The sequence below is a fragment of the Schistocerca nitens genome, chromosome 2, assembly GCF_023898315.1.
Source record: "Schistocerca nitens isolate TAMUIC-IGC-003100 chromosome 2, iqSchNite1.1, whole genome shotgun sequence".
Classification (NCBI taxonomy): domain Eukaryota; kingdom Metazoa; phylum Arthropoda; class Insecta; order Orthoptera; family Acrididae; genus Schistocerca; species Schistocerca nitens.
The window spans coordinates 678,546,113-678,563,441 of NC_064615.1; the positions used below are offsets into that span (position 1 = coordinate 678,546,113).

The following is a 17,329-nucleotide window of genomic DNA, read 5'->3' on the forward strand; positions in this document are numbered from 1 at the left end:
TAATCGGGCAGGTAGGTTAGAAAATTTAAAAAGGGGAAATGGATAGGTTAAAGTTAGATATAGTGGGAATTAGTGAAGTTCAGTGGCAGGAGGAACAAGACTTTTGGTCAGGTGATTACAGGGTTATAAATACAAAATCAAATAGGGGTAATGCAGGAGTAGGCTTAATAATGAATAAAAAAATAGGAGTGCGGGTTAGCTACTACAAACAGCATAGTGAACGCATTATTGTGGCCAAGACAGACACAAAGCCCATGCCTACTACAGTAGTACAGGTTTATATGCCAACTAGCTCTGCAGATGATGAAGAAATTGATGAAATGTATGACGAGATAAAAGAAATTATTCAGGTAGTGAAGGGAGACGAAAATTTAATAGTCATGGGTGACTGGAATTCGTCAGTAGGAAAAGGGAGAGAAGGAAACGTAGTAGGTGAATATGGATTGGGGGGAAGAAATGAAAGAGGAAGCCGCCTTGTAGAATTTTGCACAGAGCATAACTTAATCATAGCTAACAATTTGTTCAAGAATCATAAAAGAAGGTTGTATACCTGGAAGAATCCTGGAGATACTAAAAGGTATCACATAGATTATATAATGGTAAGACAGAGATTTAGGAACCAGGTTTTAAATTGTAAGACATTTCCAGGGGCAGATGTGGATTCTGACCACAATCTATTGGTTATGAACTGCAGATTGAAACTGAAGAAACTGCAAAAAGGTGGGAATTTAAGGAGATGGGACCTGGATATACTGAAAGAACCAGAGGTTGTAGAGAGTTTCAGGGAGAGCATAAGGGAACAATTGACAGGAATGGGGGGAAAGAAATACAGTAGAAGAAGAATGGGTAGCTCTGAGGGATGAAGTAGTGAAGGCAGCAGAGGATCAAGTAGGTAAAAAGACGAGGGCTAATAGAAATCCTTGGGTAACAGAAGAAATATTGAATTTAATTGATGAAAGGAGAAAATATAAAAATGCAGTAAATGAAGCAGGCAAAAGGGAATACAAACGTCTCAAAAATGAGATCGACAGGAAGTGCAAAATGGCTAAGCAGGGATGGCTAGAGGGCAAATGTAAGGATGTAGAGGCTTGTCTCACTAGGGGTAAGATAGATACTGCCTACAGGAAAATTAAAGAGACCTTTGGAGAGAAGAGAACCACTTGTATGAATATCAAGAGCTCAGATGGCAACCCAGTTCTAAGCAAAGAAGGGAAGGCAGAAAGGTCGAAGGAGTATATAGAGGGTTTATACAAGGGCGATGTACTTGAGGACAATATTATGGAAATGGAAGAGGATGTAGATGAAGATGAAATGGGAGATACGATACTGCGTGAAGAGTTTGACAGAGCACTGAAAGACCTGAGTCGAAACAAGGCCCCGGGAGTAGACAACATTCCATTAGAACTACTGATGGCCTTGGGAGAGCCAGTCATGACAAAACTCTACCATCTGGTGAGCAAGATGTATGAGACAGGTGAAATACCCTCAGACTTCAAGAAGAATATAATAATTCCAATCCCAAAGAAAGCAGGTGTTGACAGATGTGAAAATTACCGAACTATCAGTTTAATAAGTCACAGCTGCAAAATACTAACGCGAATTCTTCAGACGAATGGAAAAACTGGTAGAAGCGGACCTCGGGGAAGATCAGTTTGGATTCCGTAGAAATGTTGGAGCACGTGAGGCAATACTACCCTTACGACTTATCTTAGAAGAAAGATTAAGAAAAGGCAAACCTACGTTTCTAGCATTTGTAGACTTAGAGAAAGCTTTTGACAACGTTAACTGGAATACCCTCTTTCAAATTCTGAATGTGGCACGGGTAAAATACAAGGAGCGAAAGGCTATTTACAATTTGTACAGAAACCAGATGGCAGTTATAAGAGTTGAGGGGCATGAAAGGGAAGCAGTGGTTGGGAAAGGAGTGAGACAGGGTTGTAGCCTCTCCCCGATGTTATTCAATCTGTATATTGAGCAAGCAGTAAAGGAAACAAAAGAAAAATTCGGAGTAGGTATTAAAATTCATGGAGAAGAAGTAAAAACTTTGAGGTTCGCCGATGACATTGTAATTCTGTCAGAGACAGCAAAGGACTTGGAAGAGCAGTTGAACGGAATGGACAGTGTCTTGAAAGGAGGATATAAGATGAACATCAACAAAAGCAAAACGAGGATAATGGAATGTAGTCAAATTAAATCGGGTGATGCTGAGGGGATTAGATTAGGAAATGAGACACTTTAAGTAGTAAAGGAGTTTTGCTATTTATGGAGTAAAATAACAGATGATGGTCGAAGTAGAGAGGATATAAAATGTAGACTGGCAATGGCAAGGAAATCTTTTACGAAGAAGAGAAATTTGTTAACATCGAGTATAGATTTAAGTGTCAGGAAGTCGTTTCTGAAAGTATTTGTATGGAGTGTAGCCATATATGGAAGTGAAACATGGACGATAACTAGTATGGACAAGAAGAGAAAAGAAGCTTTCGAAATGTGGTGCTACAGAAGAATGCTGAAGATAAGGTGGGTAGATCACGTAACTAATGAGGAGGTATTGAATAGGATTGGGGAGAAGAGAAGTTTGTGGCACAACTTGACTAGAAGAAGGGATCGGTTGGTAGGACATGTTTTGAGGCATCAAAGGATCACAAATTTAGCATTGGAGGGCAGCGTGGAGGGTAAAAATCGTAGAGAGAGACCAAGAGATCAATACACTAAGCAGATTCAGAAGGATGTAGGTTGCAGTAGGTACTGGGAGATGAAGAGGCTTGCACAGGATAGAGTGGCATGGAGAGCTGCATCAAACCAGTCTCAGGACTGAAGACCACAACAACAACAACTTGTTCAATTACCCGGAAGTTCCTAAATGCAATGTAACATACCGTACAGTTAAAAGTAAGTCACGCTTGATCAAGGTCCGTGTCACTTTCCATTTTTAACCAGACCTAAGGTCTGAGAAAGGAAAGAAGAAGAAGAAGAAGAAGAAGAAGAAGATGATGATGATGATGATGATGATGATGATGATGATGATGATGATGATGATGATGATGATGATGATGATGATGATGATGATGATGATGATGATGATAATAATAATAATAATAATAATAATAATAATAATAATAATAATAATAATAATGGAGGTTCCCACATAACTTAAAAGACTACTTGCTGTAACACCTACAATTAAAGGTTGCAGGAGAGAGAGAAGTACACATGACTAATTACACATTTTGCTGATGTCAACTTCTTGGAGAATTATAAAAAATTGTAGTGAACCAGGCTGCCCAAAGCTGTTACAAGTCAGGGAGCCAAGAGGTGGTGTGGGAGTTGTCTGGTACTACACTGTGGGGACATTAGTAACAATGAATACAGAGAAATGTAACTATTTCAAAGCGTCATGTGATGTGCAGGCTTCAGCACATGCTGTGGAGAACTGATGACACACCTCATCAATGTGTCATGGTGCCGATGCCACAGATTTGTCGTGCAGGTGGGTGGCAGGAGGGAAGAAAAGCAGGCGTTGCCTGTTAACATTCTGTAGCCCAGGGTGGCTCTACACGTCAGCTATTTTGTAGACAGCCCGATGTGCACTTATATGAGAAGAACTGACTGTGCGGTCTAGGACGACAGTTGTCGTGAAGGACAGGCCCCGACACCCCATCATCATGGGATGACCAATCTGCAGCATATGGTTACAGGAGGAGCCACACCTCGACAGTGTGGGGATGCAAATGACCCTCGGTTGGTGGAGGGCTGGCAGCACACCAGTCTTCCCCTCATCCGTGATATCCAAGCAGCCTACACTGGCAGATCATGCCTATGGCTTGCAGCGAGTTGGCTGCATCTCGGCATCAAATTTAGTGAGCAGGTAGCAGATAGACCATCATCAGTGAAACTCTGTAGACCGTCATTCTCTCCGTTACTGGTCACAAGGACAGAATGGCGGCATGACTGAATGTGCCTGTGAGATCCAAAAGCTCCAGTATTTAAGCAGCAGAGCCCCACCTATGATACTGTGGCTCCAGGTGGATGAGCGAATTTGCCCCTATTTACTGGAATTGTCAGTGTTCGTTGTCTCGCTGTATTCTGGCTTGGCGAGCTTTGGTCTTACTGCAACATTTGACTATTGCAGTGGAATTCCAGTGCCTGGAGCTATGGAGCATTATTTCATGCTGGCCTGCTATGACTTTTGCTGTGTTTGCTCTTTCACTTGCCTCGCTTGGAAGTTATGTGGCAATGCCCTCATAGTGTCTTCCTTTATACTACATTGGCAGTATGCCACATTCATATTCTGAATGGCATACCAGCCCTGATCTGGCCACCTTGGCTCTGAGCTCGGTGTGTAAAAACTTCAAAAAATTTAGGCATGCACACTGGATTCCTCCTTCCAAAAAACTTCATCCCTACTTTTGCTCTGCAACAATCTCGAACATTTACATACCTAATTGTACAATGTACTCACTGCCTTAAAGTCTTTGCTCATGAAGGCTGAACCACATGGGCCCTGCTTTTCTTTGTTAATTCTATAACATTATTCATAAGTTTTGGTTCACTGAACCACTTTTACGTAATCACTGTGCTATCTCCGTTTCTGTTTTTATAAGCTATCACAAGTTTACAGTTTTCCTTATTCTCTACTTTCTGGTTTACATCAGTTAGCCACTCAACAGGTATCTAATGTGTTGGTAGGTCAGGAGAATGGATACTTCTAATGTCCTAGACAAAGTAAAGAACACAAATTGCCATTAGAAACATGGCAAAACTGGTGGTTGTGATGCTTATGGTTATGATATTTTGTTATCACTTTTCTTGATATTGTAGACTGAGTTGAAACATGGGTCCCAAGGAAATTTTTCCTAGCCCAGATGCAATTAGTTCATCTAATGTGTGCACATCAGGTCTACATTTATACTTTTGTTAAGACTGGATAGATTTGGTGCTGGCAGTACTTTCAACAGTTAGTTTCAGTGTAGTTTTAACAGTGAGTGTAGGTGGGAGGCAAAAGTTCATCCAGACTATGCCACAAGTTGTGCCGTTCACCAAAATACCACTATTATGTAACTTGAATTTAATCTCCCTCCAACTATTTCCCATTCTTATAGCAATTCATGATTACAGTTCCCAGGGCAAAATCTGAGTAGATCCAATGTGCTCTTACCTTGGGGACAAAATTTCCTTCTGGCATTCTGTTGCTTCTGTTTTCGCTACAGACAGTTCCATTTTGCATGTCAGCACATCAAGCTGCACCCTTCTGGCTGAACAAATGGTGATGCTTTCCCTTAGATACTCCTGTATGTTTTCCTACCTGGTTTGTGAATTAGCTCATCATCAAACTCGCCGAGTTTCAGGGCCCACCTTGTTAATTTACTTGAAGGATCTTTCAGCTCTAACAGATTTCTATGATGTGTGATCCATTACTGCCTTAAATTTCTGGCCATATAAAGAACAACAAAAACATGTGATCTCATGTATAACCACAAGCATTATCTTTTCTGTAGTGGAGTAGTTATGCTCTGGTTTGTTCAGCTATCTAAGTATATGCTCTACATGTTCCTTTTCATCGATATTCTGACTCAGAATATGACCAGCCACCTCATGCTGTTGTTGCAACAGAGGCTAAAGTCCTTCTCAAAATGAGGAGAGATCAGTACTGGATCAGAAATTAGTGCTGCCTTCAATGTTTCAAACACTGTCTGGAATTTCACATCCTCCTTAACGACTGATTCAATGGTTTTGCAATCTATGCAAAGTTTTTTACAAATTTTTGAAATAATTACATAAGTCCAGGAATGAATGTAGTTGTTTCCATGTCTGTGGTGTTCCGAAGTCCTGGATTGCCTTTGTTAAGTGAGCATCAGTTTGAACATCTTTCCCACTAAACACGTGCACAAGATAGTTCACCTGTGTCTGTGCAAAATGGCACTTACCTGTGCTAAGCATCGGACACACTGAATATAGGCTGCTGAACACTCTTCTAAGCGTTTCACATGTTATGGCACATCCTTTGAGAATACAATGATTTTTCCAAAAATACTATGCTTGTTTTAGGGCTCGGTCCACGTAGCAGCCCGTCTAATAACTTCAGGAATATGGAGGATGCATTTTTGACCTCAGAAATATGGAGGGTGCATTTATGACCTCATGGCACTGTGAAAGTTGTCTTTGGTATATTCTCTGGGGCTACCTCTAGCTGGTAATATCCACTTCTTAGATCCATCATTGTTAAGTAGTGGCATTGTCCTCAGTTGTCCAGTGTTTCCATAATACTAAGGATGGTATATGTGTCAGTGACAGTCTTTGGCTCTGTTATCCCTTCCACCAGTATGGTGATCTATAAACTCATACATTACAGCCTGGGTATACTTTGATGTGTGGTACAGCTTCCCATTACTACCTGTAGATACAGTGCCACACAACAGGTGTTACTGGTAGAGGACCATTAATATTAAATAAAGGCATAAACCACAGTTGCATTGCCTGCCAATCACTGCCTTGCAAGTGAACCTCTTTCCTAAGTACTGCTGATACATTGTGGATTGCTTGTGGCTCTGGTCACCACAGGACTTGTCAATATCCTCTCTGTCTAATAATCTAAAGTGGCAATCATTAAGCCCTTTGAAAACTAACATCATCCATGCCCAAGTTATCCCATCTTACAGGAAACATAAATTCGCCATTATACTACTTACATGCATTATGCTTTTGCGCACAGAACAATGCATTTTGTCCAATCCCTCATTATTCACCAGTGAGTCTACTTCGTATAATGCTTCACATGGTAAATCGGTATTCACAAAAACCCACACCAACTTTCCCATACCTGCCAGTATCACATCGTGGGAGCTAACCTTTAGCGTGCATGTTTGCAGTTTCGCTAGCAACACCATCATCATGGGTGTGATGCGCAATATTGCCTCATTTGCAGCTATAGCCCGCCAATGGAAACAAAGATCCACTGAGTTCTGCTTTACACTGTGAAAGATCAAGTTTAGCATGACATTTGTTGAGAAAATCTAGTCCAAGAATTGCTGAAGACCCTTCACCCTTACACAATAACATTTCCAAATGCTCATGAAGAATTTCTGTTACTATACTAAACCTGAGCAGCCTCATACCTAATGACTAAGTTACTGTCACCAACACCACGTAATTTGAAATGTGGAGACCCAAGTCTCTTCCTACCTACATTCAGGTTGCCTGCCGACACTGCTTCCGTACATGACCTCCTCTATGCCCACATCCACACTCATTCTCATAAATTAAGGATAATGCTGATACATGGTGAAACAACACTATGTCCATGTGGTGCATCTGACCTGCGGTCATCACACGGTGGCACTGGCAACAGTTCACGTACGCAGAGATTTGTTGGTGCATGTTAAGGTATGGTGCAGCGAGTAAGTGTGCAGACATGAAACTTCCTGGCAGATTAAAACTGTGTGCCCGACCGAGGCTCGAACTCGGGACCTTTGCTCAGATGGTAGAGCACTTGCCCACGAAAGGCAAAGGTCCTGTGTGCCCGACCGAGGCTCGAACTCGGGACCTTTGCTCAGATGGTAGAGCACTTGCCCACGAAAGGCAAAGGTCCTGAGTTCGAGTCTCGGTCAGGCACACAGTTTTAGTCTGCCAGGAAGTTTCATATCAGCGCACGCTCCGCTGCAGAGTGAAAATCTCATTCTGGAAGTGTGCAGACGTTTCCAGATGTGCTAATGGTGACTGTGTGTTGAAAACGGCTCAAAGAACACATATTGATGAAATTATGATGGTTACAATACTAGGGTGACTGGAGGCTGGTCAAACACAGCTGGTCGTAGTTCAGACCCTGCATGTGCCACAAAATGTGATATCAAGATTATGACTATGATTCCAGCAGACAGGAAACATGTCCAGGTGCTAAAGTACAAGAAGACTGATATCTCACCACCAGTGTCCGCAGACAGCCACAGAATATTGCAGGTCGCCTTGCTCGAGACATTACCGCAGCCACTGGAACAGTTGTCTCCAGACACACAATCTGGAGATGACTGAACAGACATGGTTTATTCACCTGGAGACCTGCAAGGTGCATTCCACTGACCCCTGGTCACAGGAGAGCCCGTAAAGCCTGGTGTCAAGCACACAGTACATGGTCATTGGAACAGTGATCCCAGGTTATGTTCACGGCCAAGTCCAGGTATAGTCTGAAAAGTGATTCTCAACGGGTTTTTATCTGGCGTGAACCAGGAACCAGATACCAACCCCTTAATGTCCTTGAAAGGGACCTGTAAGGAGGTCGTGGTTTGATGTGTGGTGTGGGATTATGATTGGTGCATGTACACCCCAGCATGTCTTTGACAGAGGAACTGTAACATGTCAGGTATATCGGGACACCATTTTGCACCAGTATGTCCACCTTTTCAGGGGTGCAGTGGGTCCACCTTCCTCCTGATTGATGATAACGCATGGCCCCACCGAGCTGCCATCATGGAGGAGTACCTTGAAGCAGAAGATATCAGGCGAACGGAGTGGCCTGCCTGTTCTCCAGACCTAAACCCCATCGAGCACATCTGGGATGCTCTCAGTTGACGTATTGCTGCACGTCTTCAAACTCCTAGGACACTTCAGGAGCACCAACAGGCACTGTTGCAAGAATGGGAGGCTATACCCCAGCAGCTGAGCAGCTGCTCTACCACATGATCCAGAGTATGCCAACCCGTTATGCTGCCTGTGTACGGGTGCATAGTGATCATATCTCATATTGATGTCGGGATACATACGCAGGAAACAGTGGCGTTCTGTAGCACATGTTTTTCGGGACGTTTTTCTCAACTTATCACCACTACCATGGACTTACAGATCTGTGTTGTGTGTGTTCCGTATGTGCCGATGCTGTTAGTGCCAGTCTTGTGTAGTGCCACGTTGTGTGGCACTACATTCTGCAATTATCCTTAATATATGAGCACAATGGTTAGTACATCCACTTGGGGGCAATGTCTGTCTCCTGTAATCACATAGCAACGTTGAGAACTGTGGCCATGTCACCAGAATTCTCCACCCTCACTCCACGACATCTCAGCGAGGATACCATGCAGAAAAACATCTAAACCTCTATTTTCAACTCCCCACAGTAAGACTATTGGCTTCTGCAATTTGCATCAGTTTGTACGTCTGCTCAGTGATCTTCCAGACCCAAACTGAAAAGGCCTCTACTGATTCATTGCACTTCTGTGTTAAAAATACTCAATTTTTCTTGGAAGAAACTTATGCTATTTTGCTTATGATAAAGCTAACATAAACAGTCAGCCAACTGTTGAAACATCTCTGCCTTACTAAGAACTTTGTGACAAAACATATGCTTTTGCTTCGCCTGACAATCGTAAATTAGCCATACAGACAGAAGTCTTGTCTGATCACTCATTGCAGCAGTATCAGTATCATTGTTAATGAACATAGTCACACCTTCAGTCATTTTGCAGGAGAAAGATGTTATTAAGCTAGTTGCATTGAGAGGAGCTGAGGGTACTCTCAACTTCATCTGACTCGTTTTTGCAACTGTTGCAGAACAACCTGTAAAGCTACAACCTGCATGCGTAACTCTCCCTACTGCTGCTGTAAATTCACACGTAACAATGCCTATACTTACTCTGGCAAAGAGACAACTATCTCACCTGTAATAGCAGCAGAACATTTGTCTGGCATTTTGAACGACCTACTACTGCCATTTACAACAAGAATGACAACAGCACCAACAAACACAAATACACAAACTTCACTAAACACACGCAAAAAATTATTATCTAGTAGACCTTTCATTGTCTCATTGCCCAACTGAACTCAAAACAATCTTGTGCCAAATACCCAAACTGTCTAAAATTGCTACATGCAGCTGGCACAGCCTTAGTGCCTGACAACTCATACCTGCATTAAATACATTTGCTTACGATTCCCTCTAAACTGCGATAAATCTGCAGGCTCCTGGGGCCTGACGAGAGCAACTTGAAAGTTACGATGAAGATCCCTACATCCTACCATGGCCAAACAAGGTACACATACAAAACAAAAGGTCAATCAATAAAGGAAAAAACTTTGATTCACCAAACTACATTTGTGCCAGTACCGTGAGAAGACATTGATGCTGATGTGTTATTGCCGAATCATTGAGATGACAGTTACTGTTGCCACCAGGCACAGTGGTGTCAGAGTATCTGATGATCACTTCCTGATGCAAAATTGTAGCAACCTAGGCTAGCCCATGCCACTGCATGTCAGTATGCTGAGTAGTGGTGTAGAATGGTTGAGTGCTATTCCTTCGGATGCTAGTAACACAATGGTATCTGCAATGACAAATTACTCTTGTGGATCCATCCTGATAATAAATTTATCAGGCTTTTAGTGTCATGCAGCACGCAGGCACCAGGCACACTGCAGAAAACTGCTGATGTGCCTCGTCAGCGAGTTATGACACTGGTACTGCAGATCAGTGAACTGCAGCCAGTGTGTTGTCTTGAAGGCGCAAGTGGGGATAGGAGGCTGTTGCTCATTACAGATGTTCTGCAATTCAGGTCAGTTCTACAACTCAGTACTGTCACAGACAGACCATCGTGGACTTTGGTGAGCAGAGCTGACTGCGTGATTTAGGGTGACAGTTGCTATGAAGGATGGGGCCTGGCCTCCCTCCCTGGGAAGACCAAGTTGGCAGCAGATGTTTACAGAACATGACACACCTGGACAGTGTGGGAATGACAGCATTCAGATCATCTAAAAATCATCCTCATTCAGTGGGGGGGGCTGCCAGCAAACCAGTCTTCTCCTCATCTGTAATGTCCATGTAGGGTGCGATGGAAGAACATGGCGGTGGCTTGCATCAGGTTGGCTGGGTCTTGGTATCAAAGTCAGCAAGCATGTAGTAGGCAGATCATCATCAATTGGCTTTTTGTGATTTCACTGAAACTTTATAGACCACCATTCTCTCTGGTAATGGGGATACAGACAAAATGATGACATGACTGAGTGTGTCTGTGATCTCCGAAAGCTCCGTTATTTAATAAGCAGAGCCTACATGTATGACACGACAGTTCCAGATAGATGATTGAATTTGTCACGGTTTATCGGACTTGTCAGTGTTCTTTGCCTTGATGTGTTGGCTCGATAATTATTCTGGTTTGCTGAGCTCAGGTCTTTCTGCATTTGACTATTGCAGTGGCAATCTCGTGCTTGGTGTTACAAGGCATTACATCAAACTGGCCTGCTATGATGTATCACAGTATTTGCTATTTTGTTTAACTTGCTCTGAGATTTTTTGACAATGCCTGCCTGGGGCCTTGTCTTTTGCTTCATCAGCAATAAGCCGTGTTGATATTCCTATTGGCACATTGGCCCAGAGCTGGCCTCTTCGGTTTTGTGGTTGCTGGGTGAAAACTTCAAAAAAATTTTGGCATGCACACTGAATAAGTCTGGAGCACAAGAATATGTTTTGGTATGTTATAAGGTGGCTTTTTGGAGACAAAATTAGTCTTCTGTAGAAATAAATCTTGACTACACAGACGCTGAAAAGAAAAGAATACACGACAATGATGATCTGCAAATTGGTCACAAAATAATATTCATACAGGTGTCAACAGAAAAAAAATTGTAAAGTGTGGTAGCCGATGGATGAATGTGTGATGCTGTAGAACAGTTTCGCTGCGCATCTGGCAAGGATAGTAATCATGGGTAAAGTATTTGCAAATTTCATCACGTATATTCAACTGGACAGTAATCATGCCTTGAAGATAGGCACGCGAGCAGTATATACAGACTCTCAATTTTACAGAGAATATGTACTTGGGCTCAAGGAAGCCAGTTGGAGTAATCAGCGAATTGCTCGACATCTGAGTAGGAGTGGTGTCACTATTCGACAATGTTGGCAGGAATGGGTGAACCAGGGCTGAACACAGTGTCAAGAAGGAAGTGGTTGACCTAGAGAGGCAACCGAACATGAAGACCAAGCAATCATCATAGAGGCACTCAGAGCCCCAGATTCATCATTGTTATAAGTCCAACAGGCAATTAGTGTTTCAATAACCACAAGGACTACTAACAGGCAATTCACAGAATGGGGGTGAGTTCAAGATGCCCATTCTGCTGAGTACTACTGACCTCTGTACAACAACAAGCCCATTTGCAGTTGTGTTAGGCACATCCAGCCTGGAATCTCATTGACTGGAGCAGAATTGTCCTCACTGATAAGTCCTGCTTTGAACTGAGCCCCGATGACTGGTGAGAACATGTCTGGAGACACTATCCGACAGTGGTGGGACACCAACCTGACCAATTGCCCACCATATAGCCTGACAACCGAGAGTGATGGTCTCGGATGCTATTTCTTTTCATGGCAGGACCCCTTTGGTTGTCATTCATTGACACACTCAACACAGTGATACATCAACAATATTCTATGACCAGTTTTGTTGCCCTTCATGGTAAGCCATCCTGGGCTTACACTTTAGCAAGATCATCCTCAACCACACATGGCAAAAGTTTCTACAGCTCATCTTCATGCTTGCCAAATCCTACCTTGGCCAGCACAGTCACTGAATCTCTCCACAATTTAAAATGTATGTAGAATTATGGGCAGGGTCTACAACCAGTTCAGAACTTTGACAATCTAACATGCCAATTGGACAGAATTCGGCTCAGCTTGACATCAAATAACTATCAATTAATGCCAAGCCAAACAACTGCTTGCATAAGGGCCAGAGGTGGACACACACACACACACACACACACACACACACACACACACCACTGTTGTCTTTGGCTGCTGAGGCAGCCAGAGACTGTGGGAGTCCCTTACAGACTCAATACAATTTGTAGAATTAAGTGAGGCAACATCATTATCAGAAGTGAAAGTAGCAACTGGTGTACTCCATAAAAATTTAATGAGTCTTTTACTACTACTACTACTACTACTACTACTACTACTACTTCTCCTCCTCCTCCTCCTCCTCCTCCTTCTTGGCAATGTTAAAAGCTATCTGAAATTGTTTACAGATGACTCTGTATCAGAAATGTTATCAGTAGAAAATTGGTGCAAAATCCATAAAGATTTTCACATTATGAATGTCTGGTTCAAAGACTAACTGTGGTGTCACCGCTAGACACCACACTTGCTAGGTGGTAACTTAAATCGGCCGCGGTCCTGTAGTACATGTCGGACCCGCGTGTCGCCACTGTGTAATCGCAAACCTAGCGCCACCACATGGCAGGTCACAAGACACGGAATAGACCTCGCCCAGTTGGACGGACGACATTGCTTGCGACTAGACCTATCAAGCTTTCCTCTCATTTGCCGAGAGACAGATAGAATAGCCTTCAGCTTAGTCCATAGCTACTACCTAGCAAGGCGCCATTTGTATCAGTGCTTATAGCGTACTAATATTCAAGAGATGTATTCCAACAAGAGAATAAAAGTTAAGTAACATCTACGTACTTTTCTTCTTATTCATTAATAAGTCTCATGTTCCAGAACTTCAAGCCCGTCTGCATTAGTTTAGCGTGCACCTAGCTACCTCATTGTGTCTATGCTGTATGAGCTAGACACAACACTAACCTTAGACTCTAATTAAGAAAGTGTAATGTCACTGACATGGAAATGTGAAAGATGCTATTTTCTTTGTCTATACCTAAACTAATACGACAAAAGAGTATGTCACAACAGTGAAATACGCACAAACAGGCTTAAGATGAAATGAACAATATAAATATAGGCAAGAGAAATGTAAATGTCACAGTGAAATGATGTTTTAGGTATTTGGCATTTAGAAAAAGATCGGTGCCAGTTCACGTTTACAGTTTTATCCATTAATTGATGTAACAACCAATGGCCCCATACCTTTAATATTATGTAAGTATGTAGCCCCCCTGCACCAACCCCCTCTATACACAGTTTCATTGCTATGTTGGTTCATCCTTTTGACTTCAAAAAATCTGGGTAGTCTTATTAAAAACAGAAAAAAAACAAAGTTTATACAGCACATGAAGATTAGTATATACATTGGTAGTAGAAACCAGAAAGTGGAAATTAGTTGTATTGTTTTCTGCACCAGAAAAGTACAAGTAATGCTTACAAATGTTAACAGCTAGGTAACAATGTTTTTAGTTGGACCATCACTCATTAGATACAGAGGTAAATGTTTAAGTACCTGTTAACTCCACACAGCACTCCACCACAATAAACAGTTGGTCTATAAGCAGAGAGAGTGCTTAGTTCCAGTAATGGTAGCTATTCCATCACAGCTTTGCACGTGCTTCAAATATCATAACATGATACAAAAAAGAAAACATGTTTGTCAAAACTTACAGAGTATTTGACACCCAAGCGACTTTTCCTTTGGCAATCTTGGAAGTTTTTCACCCTTTGAAAGAAGCCACATATTAAGCCTAAAACCACTCTTCTTTGGTGCAAATGTGAAGGACACTGTACGAGCAGCTGCATATTCTAAGTATCTGCAAGAAAAAGGTTTTTTATTTGAAAGAACTTTTAAAATTATTATTATTATTATTATTATTATTATTATTATTGTGAATAATTCAAAATCTGTCACTAAAATTAGAAATCCTTTAATGGTACTTTAAGTCAACTGTTTGGAACATATCTTCCATGAGAAAATGGGATACAAGAAAGCCTTTTATGAAGAACAGATCAGAGCTCATACCGCACAATGAATTCACAACAAAACAATACAAAAATTATAAAACAGATTTGTCTTGTAGTAGGAACACACATCACCCATGTTTCTGATAGTAGTACAATAACATTCATAAAATACTTATGTGCAGTGATGTCTCTAAACCGTGAGCAATGGCCTCACCATAGGAACTAAATTTATTTTCAGTTCTGACAACATCAGAAATCATCACATGCATTAAAATCATAAAATGTTTTTGTAATTTACTTTACACAGATGCCGAAATATCTGATAAAGCACTTTTAGCAATTCTGGCTCCAGTCAAGAAGCAATATTTGGTAAATAAACTACTGAAACACGTCATCCCTAGGGTTCAAAACTTTAGTTCTCAAATTTGGGAGTGTAGTGTAAGGATAAAGGCCAAAAATCAGTTCCTGTTTTAAAGTACACATGTGTTCTATCCACAAGAGAAATGCAACTACATTTCCCAACAGCAAATCAACACACAGCTTCAAAGAAATTTCCATGTCCCTTCACTTTCAGTAGGCATTCCATACAGTCCTGCATTGTTCTTTAGTGAACAAAAGAAAAGTTTATACCATGTATTAGACCAGATTTGTGACTGGATTCTTTACTATCTTTCAGACTGAACTCATCAAGTAATTCTCATATGGCAAAGTAAGCAAGTTATGGTAATTTTGGGGGTATCCTAAGGAAGTGTTGTAGGGCAATTACTATTTTAATAATGTTAAGAAAATGTACCTTCCCCATGAACCACTGGCAGTGTGCCTGAATGATAGCGATAAGTATACCATAGGTGCAATCACTACAGAAGGATATCTGCTGGATGATCAGACAAATGTGTGGTGCCTGAAGGAGGCCAACATTTTGGATGATTGACTGACCTGGCCTTATAACAACAGCCAACATGGCCTTGCTGTGCTGGTACTGGCACTGCAAACGGTCGAAAGCAAGGGGAAATACAGCCGTTTTATTTCCTGAGGTCATGCAGCTCTACAGTATGGCTAAATGATTATGGTCTCATCTTGGGTAAAATATTTAAGAGGGAAAGTAATCAACCATTTGGATATCTAGGTGGGGACTACACAGGAGGATGTCTTTGTCAGGAAAAACAACACTGCCAGTCTACGGATTGTAGGGTGGAATGTTATATCCCTTGATCAGGAAGGTAATTTAGAAAATTTAGAAAGGGAAATGGTAAGTTGAAGTTAGACCTAGTGGGAGTTAGTGAAGTATGGTGGCAGGAGGAACAGGACTTCTGGTCATGTGGGCACAGGGATACAAAACAAAATCAAGTATAGGTAACTCAGGCGTTTATCTGATACTGAATAAGAAAACAAGAATGCGAGTAAGCTACTATGAACGGCGTAGTGAATTCATTATCATAGCCAAGACAGATACAAAGCCAACGCCAACCACAGTAGTGCATATTTATATGTCAACTAGCCCCACAGATGATGAAAAGATTGAAACACTTTTACAATATAAAAGAAATTATCCAGATAATTAAGGGAGGGAAAAATTTAATTGTGATGGAGACTGGAATTCAATAGTAGGAAAAAGAAGAGAAGGAAAAATAGAAGGACGATATGGATTGGGGGAACAGAGCGAAAGCGAGGCAAACACACCTCTCACTGATGTATAGGCAGCAGCTTCTGCTCTGAAAGCTGAGCTGCTGCCCTGCAATGCTAATGGCGAGCCCACGGTAGGCTGGCAGGCTTTAGAAGCTATAGCTGTTGACATCATCAGTGATGTGTTTCTTCCCTCAGTAGCAAGGAGCCCTGGTGGCCCTGTGCTCCGCACGTCAATGCAGCTGTGCACAGGATACGACTCTCTGCCCTCTGGTAGGAGTCAGACAGTGGCTGGCACTGAGGTGCCAAGTCTTATTAGGAACTCAGCATTTGCAGCAGCTTGCACGCACAGCAGGTCAGTGGGGCTGTGGCACCATGTCCCACAAACATTTAGTGCTCTTAACAAGAAGTGATGCCTGCCTCCAAAGCCACACTTACTTATATTGCTCTGGCGCACATTTATTTCACTAAAACCTGGGACCTCGTTACATGGTCCACAATAAGAGACTTTCCCTGGTGTGTTAATGTCATGCTGCTTGCTATTCAGTTACCACTAAGCAGTGCAACTTATTGTTGCACTCAGCTGTCCTCACCTCACAATCTACTTGCATATCTGTTATAGTGACGGTGTCACAACACTGGTAGCTACCAACTCGCAGCAGCTAACGCAATGCTCCATGGCAGCTATCTCACTACTTATTACCCTGGCTAAGGACTTACAACTTTGACCCACAGACTGCGTAGCAGCACTACACTGCCCCCTCCATAGAGAAGACCCAGTCCCTCAGGTCTTGCTCCGCCCAATTCTCTACTGTAATTACTTTTACCCTTATCTGTAAAACAAGTGCATAATACTAAAATGGCTACTCCTAACTATAACACAATTGCTATTTGATCTGCAGCTTCATAAATCTATCTTTCATTCCTCACTCGGGGGATCCGGTCTACGGGAACTTTAACTACCCCTGGGGTGACTTTTTCCATGGCTTGTTGTTTCAAATACATCAGAGCTAGGCAGTGTAAATTGGAGTCACCATAGCAATAGGAATTGTTATGCTCAAGGTCAGTCTTACCTGTTAACCACTGTCCCAA

The 17,329-nt window shown here is 42.0% G+C and overlaps 1 protein-coding gene across 2 annotated transcripts in view; it reads right to left on the bottom strand.

Moving 5' to 3' along the window:
- LOC126236807 (transcription initiation protein SPT3 homolog) overlaps window positions 1–17,329 on the bottom strand; it is a 116,925-nt gene that overhangs the window by 25,571 nt on the left and 74,025 nt on the right. For both annotated transcript variants that reach the window (XM_049946398.1, XM_049946399.1), the window contains exon 4: window positions 14,318–14,463. In XM_049946398.1, the coding sequence (XP_049802355.1) occupies window positions 14,318–14,463 (146 nt within the window). The remainder of the gene's footprint in view (window positions 1–14,317; window positions 14,464–17,329) is intronic.